Source organism: Rhyacophila brunnea, unplaced genomic scaffold, assembly GCF_057557595.1.
Source record: "Rhyacophila brunnea isolate RB1 unplaced genomic scaffold, BYU_Rbru_1.0 scaffold_7, whole genome shotgun sequence".
Lineage (NCBI taxonomy): Eukaryota > Metazoa > Arthropoda > Insecta > Trichoptera > Rhyacophilidae > Rhyacophila > Rhyacophila brunnea.
This window is the reverse complement of record NW_028233339.1, coordinates 34,004,687-34,027,210: the sequence shown is the minus strand read 5'-3', so window position 1 is coordinate 34,027,210 and position 22,524 is coordinate 34,004,687. Positions and strand designations below refer to the sequence as shown.

At 32.6% G+C, this 22,524-nt stretch overlaps 1 protein-coding gene across 1 annotated transcript in view; it reads left to right on the top strand.

Moving 5' to 3' along the window:
- The first annotated feature begins 6,856 nt into the window (after nucleotides 1-6,856).
- Nucleotides 6,857-22,524, top strand: part of LOC147064755 (uncharacterized) — a 33,661-nt gene continuing 17,993 nt past the window's right edge. Inside the window, exons 1-4 of the mRNA XM_085958032.1 lie at nucleotides 6,857-7,090; nucleotides 11,727-11,921; nucleotides 14,726-14,878; nucleotides 17,003-17,260. Coding sequence (XP_085814158.1) covers nucleotides 6,862-7,090; nucleotides 11,727-11,921; nucleotides 14,726-14,878; nucleotides 17,003-17,260 — 835 coding nt within the window. The 5' untranslated portion in view covers nucleotides 6,857-6,861. The remainder of the gene's footprint in view (nucleotides 7,091-11,726; nucleotides 11,922-14,725; nucleotides 14,879-17,002; nucleotides 17,261-22,524) is intronic.

Here is a 22,524-nt window from a genome sequence, read left to right as displayed (position 1 = left end):
GCCATAATAGGTACTACATGTTTTGTTTTAAAACCGTATGTATTAATTTCTAGATACGCAATGTTAGTAAAAAATTAAATATTATACAACATACTTCAACAATCAAATTCATTTTATATAAACTATAAACATACATTATTAACGAATTCAGAATGTAGGCGATGTATATATTATGCGACGAAGTATACAGATATTATAAAAGGTATGAAAATGATTCACATTAATTTAGGATATGTATGTAGTACATAGTTGTAGTATGTAGTACAATAATTTAGGGTATAGGAAGGACATATTCTTCTGGCATTGCGGCCACGACAAAACTTTGGAACGATATTAGTGTCATTAAAAAATAACGATAAGAATGTGACACCATTCTAACTTTTCATTGGACAGAATACCACGAATCAGGAATTCGATTAAGATTGGTTTCGAATATTTAATTATATGTAGGTATTTAGACACATGCACCTGCGAAACAATATAATATATAATAGAAAAACAAAACATACAGAAGCCTATGTTATAAGTTCTTACAAAATCAGAATCAAGAAAAATGTAAAACAAACGTTAACATGGATGTTACCGTGATTGAAAATAATTATCACCTCAACTAATGTTAGTCGTAGATTTTATTTAAAATTATTTTCGGTGTGGACACCAAATGGTTATAAAAAAACGAAACGTAACAATTACCACTATTCTAATGGATTTAATTTTTGTATTATTCCATTTAAGTCGTTTTTTGCGACCCGGGTTTCGCCTTTCGGCATCTTCAGGCACCGTGTACACACACCAAAGGTAAACACACACTGACAACGAACACTCTTAACTCTAGCTTATATAATAAATCAATACAAAAAGGACCTAGATTAATACAACTTCGTTGCGTGTCAAAATTTGTGGTTTAATAAAAGTTGTATTAACCTACTTTATTGCATTGATTTATTATATAAGCTAGAGTTAAGAGTGTGTGTTTATCTTTGGTGAGTGTACACGACGCCTGAAGATGCCGAAAGGCGAAACCCGGGTCGCAAAAAACGACTTAAATGGAATAGTAAAAAGCTTAAATCCATTAGAATTTAAATTAAATTTCCTATAAGTACCTTCAGTCGACAGTATTAATATTAAAATTACCACTATGTTCTAATTTATATTTATTTGTAAAATAATTAAATTTGTTATTTTGCATTGCAAACAAATTAAAAAAATACCTCCCTTAATATCTTGAATCGTGAGACAACTGCCGCCCTCCTTTTGATATTGACCTGCGTAACAATATTTAAAATAAGTCCAATTGGGTACAACGATATACCTACTGAAGTTTCTCAGTAAATACGGGAAGAAAACAATATTATTCCCCTGGTTTTAACACACAGATGGACGCTGGCATCGGAACAGGTAAACGATACTCACTTGGTTTTGATTGAAATAAAATAATACCACGTATGTTGTGCGGGGTGTACAAACAGGTTAAGTCGCTTGTGTTATTTTACTGTAGCTGCGCAAAGACGTGGACGCCTGTGTTCACAATCTTTGTTAATAGACACTGACTTCGCAAGCATGGCAGTGTATCAAAATTTTTTTACAAACTCTCTTTTATTATTTTGTTTCTTTTTTTACATCAATTCTCAAGGTAGGTACCTATGTATAAATTTATAAAATCATATTTTAGTTATTTATTTAGAAAAAGCGCTCCCATTTATATACATTAGATAAAAATAATAACACACACATCAATATGTTTAGTTAGGAGTGGCGAAGGGTGAAGGTAGGCTGGTAATATCAGTCATAAATAGTGCACACTAATGTTTGTCAGTCATACGTTTTTGTTTTCATTGAAATAAAACTACAATTTACAGACGGTGTTGGTTAGTTTTTAAAATTCAATAAAACCCTGTGAAACCAAGCCATAATAAAAATAATAGTCAAAAAATACTCATCTATCTATAAAATATCTAAAATAATGCAATTAAATCATACATAACTTTGGATATTTTATAGTTATTATAATATATTTTATCTAGTAGGGTTTGATTTAGGCAGGGTTTAATGAATTTAAAAAAATAAACGAACAATAATATGTCTAATGGGTACGTATTCTTAATCCAACGAAACCAAATTAGTATGCATGAAAAAGTGAGCATAATTTTCTCGTATTGCCCAAAGTATACCAAAACTATTATGGTTTAGTTTAGACAGGATTTAATTTTTTTTAAAAATAACCAACACCATCTGTAAATTGTAGTCATAGTTCAATAAAAACCAATACGTATGACTAACATTAATGTGCACTATTTATGGTGGATCTTAACACCCTACCTCCACCCTTCGCTACTGTTAGTTAGGCATAATTTTATTATGAATGAGGAATATATCCGTTAAGGTTAAGATGATTAGGATTAGGTTGTAGAATAATAATCAACGCACACAATGGCCGAACGGGTAACGTATAATATTGTGGCTCCCTGGTTCAAATCCCGGGTCTGGCAAAAAAATCGCATGTTTTTTTTTCAGTGTGTGCTTGGATCCCGAGTACCTATTGACATAATAGGTTGAGTAAATGACTAACATCAATTATTTATCATAAAAACAAATATCTGTTAATACAACCTCCACTCTGTAGAGGCCCATATTATGATCTTCTTAGAATCGGACATGGCATCAAAATAATAAAATAATGATAATAATTACTGAGAATAAAGTGGCACTTGAAATGGGAAATTTTGCGAACCGGAGCGCTAAATAATTTTCCGAAAAATATTAACATAGGTAGCTATCTAATTTTATGTATATTTTTTAAAGATAAGTGTTAGATTTTTTTGTAATATGACCTATCTAGCCCAGATGGTCAAATTAACTTGTCCACGAGACAGTGCGATAATTTTGGAGATTAAATGAACCGGAACGGCGCTCCGATCCATTTCGAGCCCTGAATAAAGTCAATATCGAGTATTAATATTAACAACCAAATAAAAATAGGACATGGTGACATAAATCTTGTGAATATTATTTAATTATTACAGTGGGAATCAATAAAGATTAAAATATTAACATTTTAACATATGCCATAAACAACGAAGATTGTAATTGATAGCTTTATCCGTTAATAACAAACTATTAAAAATATCATTACATTTTTATTTCGTCTTCGCGTGTGGCATTTATTTGGTGCAATTACGAAAATATCTACTTTCTCAAAAGCGTAGAAATTCTTACTGTTTTTTTTTTAACGCATATAAGCTTCATACATGACATTATTATAGCCCAAAGCTGTTAATGAAACTGAAATCGGAACCCGGAATATTATTTAGAAATCGGAACCCTACGTTGATAAATTTATGACCCTCGAACTGGAACCCAAACCTTATAAAGGTCCTAAGTATCACGTGTTCACAAAAAAATATATTTTAAATATTTTACTTTTGACAGTGAATCATTTTAAAGTCGTTAACAATATTTTGTATTTATGTTTTTATTCTTTCCAGAATTCCAGTATAAAAATAGTAGACATAAGAATACATGTTATTAATTTTAAGTTTAATTCCAGTTATGTGTTTCTTGTAAAAACACAAGTTTAATAATTATTGTGTAAATTTTTCCGATAACAAAGTTTATTTTCACATATTTATATAACACTTCAAGAAGGCTTTCGAATATTTTTGTGATAAATCCGATAGTGTAAGGTTGTTTTTGACTGAAAAATATTGAAACCAGTGATGTCTCATAACAATATAAGCCGGTTATAACATGCTGGTTGTGATGGTACATTATCGATGGTGAAAATTAATGAAAGGAACGACGACTTTATACCCAGTTACAATGAAATAATATTTTTTCGCCCGCGGTACTTACAAGGTGTAGAAAATTTAGCGTATGTCTGAACGGATTCCAATACGGGCACTCAAGATGTGCTTACATGATACGTAAGACTTGAAAGAGTCCCCAATTTGCGAGTGTGATAATACTACATGACATATCGTTGGGTCCTGTAACATGTATGCCTTCTCCGGATGAGTTACAGCCATATACCGGGCCGAACCGGAGGCTATTGCATGAATTAATGCTTTTCCGGATGCATTTATGTGATTTTTTGTGATTCTGATTTTAAAATATCATATTTATTTTTAATGAAATTATTCGTCTTGCTTTCGTTATATGGATTTCCTATATCATATTATATTTTTATTGATTATATTTACATGAAAATTATGTAAATATTTCATATAGGTACGTGTCTGTAGTATTTAATTTGTATTTATAATATATTCTGAATTATAATTATTATTTTTTAGTTTTCAGCGAATTATGAATTTCAAAATATTTTGCGACATAATATATATATATATAATATATATCAATTGACCGAATATTTGGTGTTACAATAAAGGTTTATTTTATCATACGCAACGGCAGTTTTCTTTGATGCAAATGATGCGACCGGTTCCTCAGATAATTTAAAAGTGGGTTTCCAAACAGTTCATACCTTTCACAACATTTAAAAAAGTTAGGTATTTCTCGTCAATGGCTTTTTTTTAAAATTAAATCGATTTAGATTTCACAGAACAAACGCTTAATATTTTATTTATATTTATAAAAATAATTGATTTGATATAAATAAAAAGGATTTCAAGTTATACACATTTATATTTTTTATAAAAATCGATGTTTTTTAAAATAGATATAAAAAATATTAAAACTATGAATTTGTCAAAAATCGCGTAAGTGATGCTTAGAAAACTTAATAAACTAAATTTTAATAATAAATATGACCATAAAATATATGTAATAATAGGATGCGGATCGATAGAACAAATTCACATTTTATTACATTTTTTACAATTGTAAGTTAGTCTTTGACTTAAAATAAAAAATATTTTTATTTTTAATGTTTTCAGATACATATTTATTCATTAATACAGTTTAAATTGTAAATTATCAAAAAAATGTCTCAAATTGCAAGATTCGTATTTTTCCGCTAGGTGCCTCTTTAAAAAAGGCTCAGTGAAGACTTCACCTTAAGGCAGAAGTTTTGATTATTACAATATACCTAGTTTTTTAAAGTAACGTGAACCGTAAACGTGTTTTTTTTCGCCGGCGGCGCTAACATCTCGTCCTTCCACGTTTATAGGATGTTTATATGATTATTATTAGGTATGTATACAGATTTTGATTATTGTAATTCACTTACTTGCGTCCTATATGTTAAACCAGCAAACTGCAATTTTGACCAACAATGAGATATTAATGGTATTTTGTTAGAAAGCATGTTTTCTGTGCTGACACAAAATTTCAAACTTCTAAATCTGATCATTATTGACACAAAACTGGTGCCATATTTCCAATATCGTAAATGGAACAATGCTCTTTATATATTTTTATTAAATTAGTATGCATACTGCTGAATGTGTATACGTATTGTTATTTGTAAAAAAATGAGTATATTTACTCGAATAATTTTAATTAAAATAATAAAATCATGTTTGCATAATTTGTAAAAATAAAAATAATAAATATTTTCGAAAGCATGGCTTTGTTTGGGAAATTAAAATTCGACTGTTATTTTTTATCGTAGAGCAAAATCAATCAGAGATATTAATTTAAGTCGAAAACGCCACTTTATCATGCGTACACGGAAAAGAAGGCGATGGTATTTATGGCGGCGTATAATATGTCTGGTTTATTGAATTTTGATTGATAGATTTTACTAAAAATTAATTGGATGTTGGGTACTTATATAATATAATACAGACACATTAATCGTATTTATTTGTTATAATTCCATGATGGAGTATTTTGAATGTCTCTCAAGGAATCAATTGATTAGGTCAGAGGTCGGCAAACTCTTGGACCAAAGGAGCCAAATATGAGTGGCACAACGGTTAAAAAAAATTCGAGAGCCACACGTAGGTATATTATTATAAATATGTATGATTTATTTAAATGAATTAATTACATTTTATAATTTTATTATTATTGTTTATTTATAAGTGAAGAAGATTTCCCGAATAAAACTAAGGAAAATATATGTTTTTATTGTTGAAATTATAGATATAATTTTTACAGAATATGAATTATATACAATTTTCACGCATTACTTAAAACTAATTTGAGCAATTACCTTCCTTGCATTTCTTTGGAGTATGTTTGGTATGTAACTTGTAGTTTTTAATTTCAGGCGCGACTCCAAATTCTCATCGGTTATATTTGGCTTCTCTAAAAGCAATTGATATTGTTCGTGTTTGAAAATGATTCTTCACATACATAATATTATTATGTAGAACTCATATTCAATATGAGTTCGTAAAGATATTCTATGTATTAAAAATTGTAGTATCTACCTTATGTAGATTTTTAGAGCGCTCCACTTGTGTTCTGAAATTCAATTGCATTTTTCTCTCTCCAAATCCTCAATTTTGGTGGCAAGACCTACAAACTTGGAGCTCCATAGCTCTTTGGTTGTTAAATCCACCAATAAAATTAAAAGTGCTTGAGTCAATATAAAATGGAGACAATTTTAATTTGTCAACTTTTGCAATGGGCGGATTTAAAACAACAAAAATCATACCTTTTTGGATCACGGAGGAAAAATTAGGCTTGCGATAATGTAATTATGTAATATAATAAGTGTACAGATAGTGACAACAAATAAAAATTGTGAATTGGGAATTTGGCAAAGAGCCGCACGCCAATACCCAAAGAGCCGCGATTTGCCGACCCCTGGGTTAGGTGAATATTAAAAAAAAAATGTATTATTCTACTCTGTAGAGCCCCATTTATTATTATTCCCCGATTAGGATAGAAAATAGTAATTAACTTTTACTTATTACAGAAACATACTATGAGTCCTTCGGATCTGTGCAGATGGCTTATAAATTCCATAGAATCGGAATGCCCTGGCGAGAAGCATCGGAAGTTTGCAGAAAAGAAGGTGGAACATTGGCAATGCCCACAGATGCAGCGGAAATGACCGTGTTAGTGAACATTTTAAAACGCTTCCCCGTGAGATCTTTGCCTAGTTTTATTGACACTCACTACGTACAATTGGGATGGCACGATATATTTTATGAAGGAGATTATATAACAGAAGAAGGTGAGAAATATTTTACGATGGATTTCCATTTTGTTACCGCACCCTGCTCAGTTACCAGGTTTTGTTTTATATGCCTGTTATTTGGTAAGAAATGTAGACTGTTAACGCATACCATTACTCATTGGCAGGTTAAGCTGCTCCGGTAAAATAAAGATAAAGTAACCCATTCCAAATAAAATAACTAATAGGTAATGTAAAAAATTGTAAACCATATTGATAAGTTATCATAATTTTAGTACATATCCGTGAAGAATATACGATGGGAAAAGAAGTCACAAAAATAAATAATATATTAATGTATGCGCAAAACACAAACACTGTCACTGATCCATGAGACAATAGCACGAAATAGCTGGTATAGCCGGAAACTGCTCGCCAACGCCTCCAGACACGCTCTGATCGCCGAACCCTCTCTTCACGTCAAAATGTTAGTTTAGCAGTTAGCTAGATAGGGTTATTTATTATAAACCCATGGTTCTTTTTGATGGCGCGGTTAGTAGTCGGTATTATGTGGCGTTACAAGTGCTCGTCTAGAATATCCTTAAGTGAGCAGAAAACCGATTTTAGAAAAAATTATCAATACTATTAATTATCGACACAATTAATAAGATTTTGTTGTATGGAATATAATATCGACACCTCCTAAGTAAAAGTCCGTAACTGCGTTTTTGGCTATTTTGACTTGATTGCATTTTAATAAATAATTTTAAAGATAATACACTTAAAATCACAACAATTAAATCAATATATTATATCAATCAACTAAAAAAATAAGATTTCAGAATTCAAAATTGACGTTGTGGTGTCATTAATTTTTATTAAAATCGTACCTACTACTGAAAAGTACCATTTTGTAGTTCTGGCCTTATACCTAGGAGGTGTCGATATGTACAGAAGAACAGCCACTCTTCATCGTGGATTATTATTTCATCTTGTCTTCCACATATTTGGGAACTCACATCCTCGTGGACTTCGAAAATGATTCAAAAAGAGGAAAACTTCAACAATATTGAACTAAGTATATTGGATTGGGTTGTATCTTTATACTCAAGAGTTTCCATGCTAATGAAAACTTTTGATGTCCATGGTCGGCTTTGTAGAAATTGTTAGTTTTAAAGTAAAATAATACCTATATTAAAAAGAATTTAAGCCTTTTTTGAGTATGACTATGTTGCATCTTGATAAAATGGATGCATATATCGAAATAGAGTCACAGCTGCGAATTTAATGAGCAAGAGCTTGTCCAGATGACGCGTGTCTCGCCGCGATACGTCACGAGTGCTTGTGGACAGCTCAATGACGTCACCTGCACGTAGACCGCGCGTGAGAAGTGACATGCGGCGATTACATGTCAATGAGGTCACATACCTACCACACAGTAGCACAGAAGCAGTATCACACGGAGTAGAAAACCTAGTACCCAGCTTCAAATGAAGTATTGCGCTACGAACGGTGTCCAATAATACAACGAAATTGTCGGGTGTACATTTATGATCGCGTAAGAGTTTGCATTATAATATGTTTGTCTACGCTCACATAACAGCTGGATTTACCGCGCGAAAAGTGGTCTATATTTGAACAAATACTTCTGTCACCACTCACTCACCTTAGTTTCGACGCTTAATGCCGATAATCTAGTTGGAGGTGGCATTAAATCTTCCAAGCTAGAAATTAACATATCTGCTAATGGTTTCGATAACAGGAATCGTTTCATAAACGCATCGAAAGCATCCGTCCGGTTACCAAATCTTGGCAGCAAAATTGTCGCGTCAATCACTTCTATTTTAGGGACGTAAAATAACCTAAAATATGGTAATAATGGTAATCAGTACTTATCCGTTAACGTTGCATTATTAAACGATTCATTGTTAAAGTACGTAGCTAAATAATCCAAAGAAACAAGTTACGTCTCCAATATTACAATAGGTAGGTATTCAATACTTAGGTAGGTACAAGAATTTCACAGTTCTTCCGATGTTTTTACAAACCTAATATTAATAAAACATCTCTGTTTCTGCATTACAAAATCACAATAAATACTTAAATGAGAATTTAAACACAAAATAACACTTTTAACGGAAATATGTAAAAGACAAAAAATAATAAATAAAGAGCCTTTCGACTTTACGATTAAATCTGTTTACAATCTGACACCTGTCAAAATTCGACCGCAGCTAGCGCCTCTACCGTCGAAGGGTGTGAAGTTTAATGCATACGGCAGTTTTAGTCGCGGTGGTCAAAGTCTAGCTATCCTCACACATTCTTTCACCTTTTTATGCCAAACCACCGACCGCCATCTTTAGATTAATAAAGCCTGAGCATAACTTTGTGCACAAGCAACGAGTGGTCCACTTTTCAGCTATTAAAATCATATCCCAAATTGCTTGAAATATTGATTCACCCTTTCTCGTTTCAAATTGAATTATAAAAAAATCTTAAGTCAAATATTATTAACTATCAGTGTTATTAATAAATAATATACATTCCCGTTATTCATCAGCACTGTCAAAGTTAGACTAGTACTTTACACAAACCGGTGGTAATATCGATTTCCAAACAATATGTAGCATTGATCTATGCATTAAATTTGTAGAAGGTGTGTTAATGCTAGTGTATTATTTATCATGTAATCTATTCAAATCAAACCATTCCCTGTGTGAACATGACAGATGGGTCAGTATGACACTCTATAGAACAATGACAGGCAATGGCAGTTCATACATATACAACAACGGAAGGGGCGGAAAATGTAAGACCAGTCGTTGTGAATTTATCGGCTTTCTACTTGAGTCGGCAATGGCTAAACTAATCTCATTGCATACTTCGAAAGTACTTCGTTCAAAAATCGAGGTCCTGGAATACGCGCGAGTTTTTACTTACGAGCGAGTCAAATCGCGCCATCTGGACAAGGTCTAACTAAGTGAAGCAAAATTGTATTTCGCAATTAGAAAAATTGCTACCATTTCGATTCGCCGGCACTGCACAATATAATTTTAGTACTGAATATCCACAATTGATTGTTAATTAAAACTTTACATAATTTAATGGTTACTCACAGTGTTTTAATATTGTAAATCCACGCACAATAAAAAAAGTATGTATACGTATTGTCACGAGTAGGGAATCCAATCTCGAGCCAAAATTCTGATCCCGGGATTACAATTTGACAATTCCGGGATCCCGGGACTGGTCCCGGGATTGGCATTTTTTTCCATTGTTAATATAAAAAAATTATATTTACAAATAACATTATTTAAGACATTTATTGTTAATATTGTATACGTTCAGTCTTGCAAATACATAAGTTTAATGGAGTAAATAATATTTTAATATAAATAATAATGTGAATTTAATATGAGATAGGTGTTTCTGATAGTAAATACTTAATGAATAGGTTATCGAGATTTAAAATAGTAAAGCAAATCATGGTATACTTACTTATGGCCTTTCCGCTTCATAAATCTAATTAGTCAGCCAAATATGAAACTTCCGTAAAACGTATGAGATCATGGTGGAATTACTTTGTTAAAAGTGCGAAGCATTGTTTTTTTCCAATAACTTTCTCATTTTTATTGATTCGTGACTAGGGATTGGAATCTCTAGTCGCGAGTAGTACCTATAACATTTTTTTTACTATTCTACTATAAATATTCTTTTGTCGGAAACAAGTAAACGATATTAACACATATTTTTATTCAATTTCTGATAAAAATGTAATAGTTTATGTCATATTTTCAGGTTATCTGTATATAACAGATGCATATAGGTATACAAAATATTTCTTCTCAAACGGTAATCAACCTTTAAACGGTTAAATGGTGTTTAGTGATGTGAGATATTTTACGCATCTCGGTTGAAGAATATAAGATTCTTGGAATATAACCCTGTGCTTCTGTTTAAAAAAATCATGATATTAAGTAATAAATTAACGATAGGTAACACTAAAGACGAGGAGCTAAGAGAACGCACCAAGCAGCCTCTCATCACGCTGAAATTGAAGAGGCGACGTTGGACCTGACTCGGCCACGTGCTGCGGATGCCAGAAGAGAACCTCAATCTGCATTGCCTGTTCTTCAAGCCGACCGGATTCCGGCGTCTTGGAAGGCCACTAAATATTATCTACAGAGTGTATACAGAGGGATGCTGGATTGGCTTGGAACGAAGCAAGAAGACTGGCGAGCGACAGGGATTCTTGGAGGCGCCGCGTGGTGTCCATATGCTCCAATTAAGGGGGATATAGCCAAAGAAGAAGAAGCATCACTACTGGTGTGACGAAAAAAATCATGAAACCCCCCCTTTTTTTACAAAACATTTTTGAGATTTTAAAAATTATGCGTGTTTTTTTTAATTAATCGTGTGCAATAGCAACACTCTTATACCAGATCTGATGTGGACCATAATGACAATCCTCTTCGGGTGTCACTATCTGTGCGTCAAAGTCGAAACGAATCTCAAGATATACGAAATTCCTGATAATAAAATAAATGTGTTTCGGGCCGTATCGTAGTATCGCTGACCTAAATCGACAAGAACCAATAAATCGATATCGCCATCAATAAGTATATCATGATTGTTGTAAAACTTGTTTGTAGATTTTATGAAAGTACACTTTTTATGACAATATTTTATTTTTCAGGACTCCCTTTACAGTACGTTTACGGAGAATTTATGAGAGGAGAGCCGAACAATTACAAGGGTATTGAACACTGCGGTTCTATGAATTACGACGGATTAATGAACGATATAGTCTGCCATAGAAATGGAACATTTTTTTGTCAAAAAAGGCTACCCACAGCATTTGACAGTAATGGGTATTCATTAAAATATCCCGGTAATTTATTTTGATATGTTTGTGACGAATGAAAGAAAATACAATGGAGTCCATTCATTGAACACGGCTACCAAAATTACGCCGCTCGAGGCCTCGTCGATCGACGGGCGAAAAGCAATTATTTAATAACAGAGAATCATTGTTTAATTTTATTGCGTGTCAAGTTTATCGCTGGTTGAATAATGTCGTCGTAAATATTTATTACAAGCCCCGAAATAATATAATATTTTTATTGCTTTGTTATGAGAGACGCTTTAAAAATAATTGTTTTGTGCTGCTTGGGCCGCTTATTACATAGGTGAAGGGTAATGCGCGGGAAGAGACGTGTGATTATGGTTATGAATAAGCACTGCATTCGCCGACTTCGCCCGCTCGACGCGTTCTATGAGCGCTATCGCTTAGAGTTACAACTTAACGGAATATAAATAAGGAATAATATAACGTATGTAGGGGTTGTCGATGTGAGGGCCAATGGTGTTGTGACGAGGAGAGATGAGAAGTCGTTGTCGTGATTATGAAGGGTGTGAGTTTATTTAAATTGCGTTAGTACAGTTGTACAATTGTTACAATAATGCGACTCACAGCACAGAGCGATGTGCTTCGGTCGAAAACTTACAATCGAATAATTTTCTTTTTATCAATCATGACGTACTGATTACTATTTTATCAACTTATAATTATGTAATAATTAGGCTATTAACTAACTAAGTGAGAACAGATATACAAAGATTATTGTCGCGGTCATTGATCTACAAAGTTAGCTATAATTTGATACCTACATGGAAATGCCTATTAATTCGATTTGTAATAATTATTATGTAATATCGCCATACGAATATGGGTCGGTGACCCGGTGAAATACGTGTGAATACTTTGGATAATCTGTTTATTTGAGTTGATTATAATATAATACAGTTTGTTTGCCGGGAAGGTTTACTACCTAATTTAATTTTGTATGACTTTGTGGAAAATGAAAACAAAATGGTTTATTGCTGATAAATGTTGGGAAATACGTATGGAAGACAATGTCAGCTAAATGTCCGCATCTGTTAATCTCACAAATGCGAGCTCTTTTTACAACAATTTTCATCAGATTTTCACACATTTCAACCGGTATTTCATTAATCTAGTCACGAATGTTTTGTTCAAGTTGCTGAAGTGTTTCTGATTTGTTGGCATAAATCTTGTTCTTTAGATATCCCCACAAAAATAAGTTCAGAGCTGTTAAATCCGGCGACCGTGTAGGCAAATCGACATCACCAATTCTTGAGATAATTTGTTGTGGAAACCGGCGCTCGAAATGGAAAAATTTACGAACTGGAGCTCTCGATAAATTTTCTGAAGATATTTACATAGTCATCAAATCGTATGTGTATTTTATAAAAATAAGTGTGTCAGATTTTCTATTCTATGGCCTATCTAGCTCAGACGGTCAACATATTTTTTTCCACGAGATGTGTACCATCGTGTGCATGTGATGCACTGCATCTCAAATGATCTTGTGGAGGAAGCTCTTGTGTCCACTGAATATTAAATGGATACAAATGTAAATCTTTATGTATTATTTTCCACAAAGTTGTTGTCTTAAGTCCAATTTCTTTAGCACGGTGTCGAATTGAGGTTGATGGATTGTTTTGAACACTTTCTAGGACAGCAGCGATGTTTTCATCTGATCTTCTCGTAGGTTGTAGCCCATGCCTGTAATTATCTGCTACATAGCCCCTTTCTTCAAAATCATTCACTAAATGATAAATAGTGGGTTTTGATGGCACATTATTTCTACCCACAATTTTACATAATTTTCTAGTCGTCACAATAATTATTGATGATTGATTTTGATAAAATGTTTTTACGATTAAAACAAATTGGTTTATTGAATATTTTTTCATAATGAATTTACCACAATTTCCAAATATGAACTGTCAAAATTCATTTTTACCAAAATGGCGACCAAACAAAGTAGTAAACCTTTCCGGCGAACACCCTGTATTACTTTGACTTAACTGGTCCACAGCTGAATCCACAGCTCCGTGACAGCAGAGTTTCCTAGCTGCTAAAGCATTCTTTATCAATAAGAGATGAAATAAAAGTAATTTGGCTACCTCTCCATTGGCATAGATAAAAAGTTTCCATTTTGCATTTCCAATCAATTTGAAGAAGAGACCCCACTAAATAACCACTATTTTTAGTTTTTGACAGTTTGAACTTGATGCCTTCAATTATTCTTAAGTTTTAGGTTCATATTAATATAATACCTAATAAAATGCAGCATTCAAGTCAAGGTATCCACAATTAATACTCCATAATATATAACACTTTTATGTGGATTGGTACATATTTAATTTTGAACAATAATTGATCTTTTCAAGAGATTCAACATTTACATAATAATTTCAAAAATGAGTTTATTACTTGTATTTTTTATCACATAATAAAAATGATCTAAAATGAAAAATGATTATGTTAAAGACAGGTATTTATAACTTCTTCACCATAGTAATAAAGTAGGTTTAAAAATAAAATTTATCCAATTCATGAAACTCCCCACTCCTCAGGATTTACAGGTAAAAATTTCTACCCTTCTATTCAAACATAACTTGGAATTTTACCAATGTTCTTTTTTACGCATTACATAGGTCCTTTTCTACCCCCCCACTATACAGTATTAACAACATTCAAATGTAAGATTCGATACTTATATGTGATAAAGCTCACCATGTGAGCGAAATACTTGTCAAATAATAAATTTTTAAATGCCGGTGCTAGCAAAAAATAGTTTTTCAATAAATTTCTATATCTTTTAGGATGCCGTTTTGGAAATATTGAGGTTTCTTGGTGTAGTGGTCTAGCAGATTGGGGATATGAAAGTTGCCACACAAAAGGTTTTGAAGATGATTTTCACTGTGGAAAATTCTGTAATGAGAATTGTAAAATAGAGCAAACTGTAGGATGCAGTGGTAAGTTTTTGTAAGATTTATATTACATATTTAAATGACTATTGTGTAATATTATCTTGCACTACTATATTTTTATGGTGTGCCGAAAAATCAAGGACATGGTTATTAATAATAATAATAAAAAACGGTCACACTCAACCTCTCTACGTCCCTCTTAACGTCATCCCCCCATCTCATCCTGGGCAGCCCAAGGGCCACAGGGGTTGCTTCATAAACTTCATGGAGAGTTTTAGATCCATTGCATCTAATAACGTGACCGTCGTATCTGAGTCTTTGCGCCCTTAAGACATATCGGGCTTAAATTATTGTTCGTAAAGGTCAGCATTCATACGGATACGCCACTTTTGGTTTTTTCAACACTATCGTTATTGTAATGTTACATTAGGTTACCCATTCAATTAAACTACACATATTTCAGTTTATATGCATTTTCTCATCTCTTCATATTTCAGCTATTCCTAGAATCATCAATATTACATCTGATTAAAATGTTATTATTTTCAAAATTAATGACATTCTCTAGTAAAATACATAAATAATTGATATTTATATATCCACCAGATTTCATTTACCAGTCATTTATCAATGAATATTGAAAACAGAGCGACTCATTCCATTACGAACAAAAGAGGTAAATCTAAAAGTATAATATATGTTACAAAAAGAGACATACTCAACTGTGAGAAAAAATATGAAAGTAGAGGTAAATTAAAATAGTATTATTTTGACTTGTAGACTATACAAATGTATATTATAAATACTTGTATGATTATAATTATTGAGTTTTGATGCCCATTTGATCATTTTATAGGTAAAACAAATAGTAAATACTGATGATGACATCTTATTAGACTTATAATTAATATGATTAGTTAAAATAAGAATTTCTCTTTTATCTATTGTAATATTGTCAATCTAGTATGGTAACCTAATGTGACATCACCGGAACGGACGGAATTTATTAGCATCGTAAAGGGAAAGTTAATCGGTCCAAGTAGTCTTCTGTTTTCGAAAACTACGCTATCCTTCTCCTGTTTATCTGTTGGGCTCCAGGTTTCACATCCATACAGAGCGGTTAGTTACATGGACTGGTTGTATACCCAGAATTTTGTCTTTTTGTATTAGTAGCTAAGACTCTTCATTACGAAGAATATTGCATTTCCACTGTTCAGTTTGTTGGTGAGTTCGAGGTTCATCTCATTCTTATGGGAGGTTAAAGTATCGGAATAAATAAAATCGATGTCTGGGATCGAAACCGTGTATGTACCTATATATAATCAATTCTGTGTATTAACTTGTCACTTAATCGTGTAAGGAAATTGAAACTATTAACTTTACTTTCCTCTGCCGTCCTTTCAAATTTAACCCCTAAGCCTAGAAGTCTCAATATATATTTGAAACTACAGTCGAACTCGGTTATTACGATCTCGGACATAGCGAGATCTCGGATGTAATGAGGAAACATTCGTTGACATTTTGGTTTATGATTTTCTCTATACATTTATTCACTGTTATAACGAGCAGCGTATCGGATATACTGAGCTAAAATACTGTTAATGTATCGATAGTTAAACTCATTTAGTGCTAACATCGCGACTGGCGCGTTTGGAGTAGTTGGCCATTAGATATAATTAACATGTTATTTAAATGTGGTAAGTAAAAGGTCAGCAGTGATTGTATTAAAAATATTTCGACCCTAAGCAATAAAATCCGATCGGACAGGATGCCGCCGGAGTCGTATTACGTTTATGACACTAGTTAAGTGTCTAAGTACCAGCCTAATTGGTATTTTCGCCGAGAATATAGAAAAAGTATCCACGCATATGGTTGAAAAATCCAAGGTTTGTGAAGTCCGTAGGTACCTACCAGCGTTCATTACAATAAACAACTTCTTTTGTAGTTTATTAATGCCATGATTGATTCGGGGATTTTTACGATGGTTTTCAGATTTTTATTTTCGACTATTTGTGTTATGTGACCGCTCATTTAAAAATACCTATTCTCTGATATAACGAGTAACGCTTATAACGATCAAATTCAGTCGGTCCCATCTTCCTCGTAATAACCAAGTTCTACTGTATTTCATAAAAATACTCACAAGTTCCTGATATTTACTATTTTAAGAACTGGCACATCACGATCCTGCTAACAAAATACACATATACCAGTTACGCATGGATTTAAAACCATGGTACGAGGCTCGTATTGTGTGCGAGTCTCTAGGAGGGTATTTGGCGATCATCAACAGCAGAGAAGAGAGGGACATACTTGTAAAAATGTTTACAATGCCTGAAAACCGTATACCTATTCTGGGTGTAAAACCGTTTGCGCTTCTTGGATTCCATGATACGTTTGCACCTGAAAAGTTTATCACGGTACAAGGTAAATTATAGTATGTTCCAATTAGGGATTGCAATACCGAATCAAAATATTAATATCGGTATTTTGGTATTTCCAATTAAATACCCGAATTAATACCGGTATTCGTAAAAAATATAAATAAAACAGAAACCGATAAATATTGATATTTAAATCTCTTTAAAATTTTAATATTTTATAGCAAAAATATCTAAATAAGTACATACTGTTACCAACTAAAGTATGACCATGGGCTGGACAGACGCCAAACCATCACCTTCGGCTCCAGGGCTCGAAATGGACCGGAATGCACCGGAGCGCCGTTCCGGTTCATACAATCCCCTAAATTATCTCTTCGTCTTGTATAAATATTAACTTTACCGTCTGAGCGAGATATGTCATATTATAAAAAAATCTAACACAATCGTTTTTTTAAATACATATATGTATATAATTAGATAAGTAACAGTGTTAATATTTTCGTAAAATTATCAAGCGCTCCGGTTCGTAAAAATTTCCATTTCGAGCGCTGCGTACAACGATACCTACCTCGCAAATATTACAAGAAATGTTTCGCCGCCAAAAAAAAATAATTCTGTCAATCATAACTACCTCCGGCAACCTTTCTTCACAGTCAACGTTAGTTGGCTAGCGATATTGCATATTGCGCAATATAGCCGGTGACAATACCTATATGTAACTTTTAAAATAGACAAAGGTAAGATTTTACGATAGAGATGCTGTAGTTTACAAATACCTATATAGTATAGTATGTATCAGTGGCAAAGGGTGGAGGTAGGTTGTTAAGCTAGGCTAAGATCCGCCATAAATGGTGTACACTATACTTTGTCATTCATACGTATTTGTTTTCATTCAAATAACACTAAAATTTACAGACGGTATTGGTTAGTTTTTAAAATTCAATTTAACCCTGCGAAAACCAATCCACTGGTACACGCTACTGGTATGTAGTTGAGCTATTGGCACTTTTTTCTTTGAATGGTCTTTCAATAAATTTATTTTATGAAGTGTCTATGACGTGCCCTATCCCGTAAGAAGTAAAACCAAACACAATATTGCTCACTATTTGTTAAAAAAATAAATATTCAAATGTTCTCTTTTATTCTATAAAATATAACTTATGAGTAGATAAACATCGAACAATGAGGCACAGGCAAGTCCATTATAGTAGAATTTTATTACGATTTCTGTTATATTATAATATAATTAATATTCGCCACTAGGGCTGAGGTTACTAATGATTGTACAAAGAGACAGTTGGCATTTCAGATACCTGATAAGACTTGTGGGCGACTGGCGAAAACATTTGGATACCTACATTTTAAATTAAGGAAGTAGGTTCCTACCTATAATGTAAATGTATTTCGTAAATCTGCATGTGTCCTTACTAGTCACCAAAGTCGAAGGTCAGTGGAAAGAGACACCCATAATCCGACAAAAAATACAGTCCTGTTACACCTTTTATAGTATTATTTAATACATTTTTTATACCCATTTTCAACTGCAAATAATATATCGGTATTGTCAGATTTTTAAAGCCGGTATTTCGGTATCGAAAAATACTAGGATACAGATTTTGAAATATCGGTATTGCAATCCCTTGTACCAATGTTATAAATACAAAAAACTACTTTCTACAACTCATAAAACATGAATATTATTGTAATATTATGTTAATAATTATTATCATACGGAAATATTAATTATTACCTTATGTAATTATCTTTAAACCAGAGAGTATGAGAAAGAAAGGGCATGATTCATAATAAATAAATAATAAAACACTTCAAATTTAATATACAAATACCATGATAAATTGCCAAACAAATGTTTCAGTTTTCCAGATGTTTCATATTTTATGCCTTTGTCGTCTGGATGTTCAAAAATCTGTCATGTACCATTTTTTAGAATAGATAATATTGTGTTTTCATAGGTGAGTCTTTACAATCAACTGGCTACGTGGTGTGGTCGCGATCGCGATCGCTGACAATATCTAGGAATAATTCTGATAATTGCGGTGCAATGGATGAAGCAGGGGGTCTGGTGCGTCACGACTGTAACCTTCCTGCTGCATATTTCTGTGAGAAAGAAGTAGAAGATTATACATATTTCGATTACTGCCAACAATACTAAGTAAATTTTCAGAAGGTACACGTTGATGTTGAACTACAACAGGAAGCACAAAATTTGCTGAAATAAAGTTATTATTAAAAATGTATTTAATAGGTATTGTTCGAATTTGTAATATTTTTGTCGAAAATAAAAAAAATCATAGCAAAAAAATCAGTCGTTGATTACCAATTATTTAATTGTATGCTTCAATTATAATATCATATAATATATCGTGTCCGGAAATTTGTACGTATACAGTTCACCGCAGGATACTTCTTCGTGTGCCGTTGTACGTGAAACATATTGTGTTCGTATACAATTTAATCAAATGACGAGATCTTTATTGAACATTTCATCGTGGAATAATATTTGTTCGTATCTTACAAAATGCGGCGATAGTTTGTAAATAATAATGTTCCAATTAGATTCAATACGAATTTTATGAGATGTCTTTGTTGGTTTAAAATAATTTTAATGCTTAAACTACATAAATTACATATTATATTATAATTATTATGTAGTTACTTACCTATTTTCTTCTGTCTTTCCCTTATATTCCGATGGTTTTATATTACGTATTTTATTTATATATGAATATTATAGGTTAACCGAATTAGCAATATTTTCTTCAATATTGTAAATAAATAATAATATTATATCTCTGGACTTTTTGTAAAAGAAGTACCTGTGTCGAGTTGTCACGTTTCCATATAGGTACTTACATAATATATTATTTATGTAGTTTCAACGTTAAATTATTTGAAACCAATAAAGACATTTTTTCATAAAATTCGTATTGAATCTAATTGGAACATTACTGTTTGCAAACGAGCGCCGCATTTTGTAACATACGTACAAAATATACTCAACGTGAAATCGTCTTTTCAATTTTCTAAGCTATCCTAAACGCGAAATCATAAAATGTGCAGGAAAGCGAAATTTAGAAATTATAAACCTATACTTAATTCGATTTAGTTCTGTAATATCAAAATATTAAAAAATCATTTTTTGTGTTTCAAATTACAATAAATTTTGGGAAATATTTTCCAATTTCAAATTTATGAGAAATTCAATACATTGGCAAATAATGTCACTAGGATACTAAGAAGTGGCATGAAAATAATTATTTCTTAAATTCATTTAGGTTTATACAGAAATTACATAGAGAATCGATTGATGTAAAAAAACGTGTTTCGGAAAATTGGCGTTTAGGATAGTTTTGAATTGAATAGACAACATTTTCAACGAAGAACATTAGTCATCATTTGTGTGACGAAGTGTCCTGCGGTGAACTGCATACGTACAACTTACATGTAATCTCTCTTTGTCCGTTATTGTCAATATGTCCCCGAAGGAATTCTTACCTGAAAGACGATGCCATCATAAGCAAGCAAGCAGGATAAAGTACCTGAAGCTCCCTCATCTCCTTTCGGAGATAATAGTGAGTAGGTAACTTACTTATGTGACTTATATACGTGTATATATTTTTTTTTCCTAGATGCCTTTATGGATACCTCGCATTTACTATCGAGGTTTCTTAAGGACTTTGGCACGCAAACTACTCTACTTGATGCTAGTCAAATGAAAATTGTGCCGGCTGTTCTTCTACCTGCATCGGGTATTGCTAATTTGAATTCGGCCAGGGCCTATGAAACCGCCTTGCAAAAACCCTGGAAAATTCTTAGATTCTGGCGATTCTGATGAATATTTTGTCGTATTCATTGGGAACTGAGGACTGCGATTTGTAGTCGTATATACGTGTATATTGGTTACATGTAAGTTGTACGTAATAGTATGGAGTTTGACGCAGCCTTATGATGGCATCGTCTTTCAGGTAAGAATTCCTTCGGGGACATATTGACAATAGCGGATATTTGCAAACAGAAGCAGTGGGATTTATTAAAAATATATTTGAGTACAGGTTGCAGCCTATGCAATATTAATCTAAATTGACGTATACGTGCCGGAAAAACGCTACTCAAGGGTTAAATGTTTTCTAGATCTGAGAGCCAGAATCAACAATCTCATAAAATACTTTAGTATAGGTACGTTTCTTTTCAAGTTCCTTTACTTTATTTTTAATATAAATATGTAATATAACATTATTTTCTAATTTATTTTATTGTGTTAGCTGTCAATTAATGGTGGAAATGCATTTTATTATTAGTTTAAATAAAACGCAATTTGTATCATATAACTGAACAATATAACACTTTTATTAATATAACTAGACCGATTTCGTCCGCCATAGAGGGAAATTTTCAACTAAAACAATACAAAACAAACAGATACTTATATTTAACAAATTTAAAAAGAGGCAAACCTGTCCAGTTATTTTTAATAAAAGTGGAATCAGTACGATAGTATTTGTGTTTTAAACTAATAATATTATATTTTTAGGTACACATTTTCGTGAATCGTAGCTGTAAAGTTTCAAGATGGTGCATAATACAATAATACTCTCTCTACGTACATATTATACCTAATGATTAGTTTAGAGTTAGTTGAATCGTTGTTTTAGTTTTGTTACAGTGGAAAATCTTGGTAAGAGATAGCGTTTTTTCTTAAAACAATACCCAAGCGTTTTTTAAAGATGGGGAGAGAAGACCGAGTGAAGGGAGGTATCTATTTACCGGGAGACCAAGCACGTGTTAGAGACATATTTGAGAGGCGTGGAATTGCACAGATATGGCACATTAACTGCTGACTGGATAATTACTTTTTAATTACCACAATTAAATAGCATGCTAATTATATCGAACGACCACCTGATTGTTACGCGCTAGGTGCGTCTTTAGCGTCCAATGACTTAATATAAACATGACTAAATGCATGTTTAGCTAGAATTTAGATTGCTTCTAATAATTATGGATATTATGATGGTAAAAATATGCTATATGTACCTATATTATGGATATTAATGGGGGTCTAACGGAGTAGTCGATGCGTACCGCACGACACTGTATCCTGATAGTGTCACATAGCCTCTCCTACTCAATTTCTATCTCTACCTCCATGTGGTGAACCCTGGAAACCTGAGCAAGTACACCTAAAATCAGGTAGTCAACTATGGTGGAAGGTATATTCAGGACTAACGGAGAAGGAAAAAATGGCCCTCCGAGTTGGGCGTGGGGCTAACAACCTCATCCCGTAAA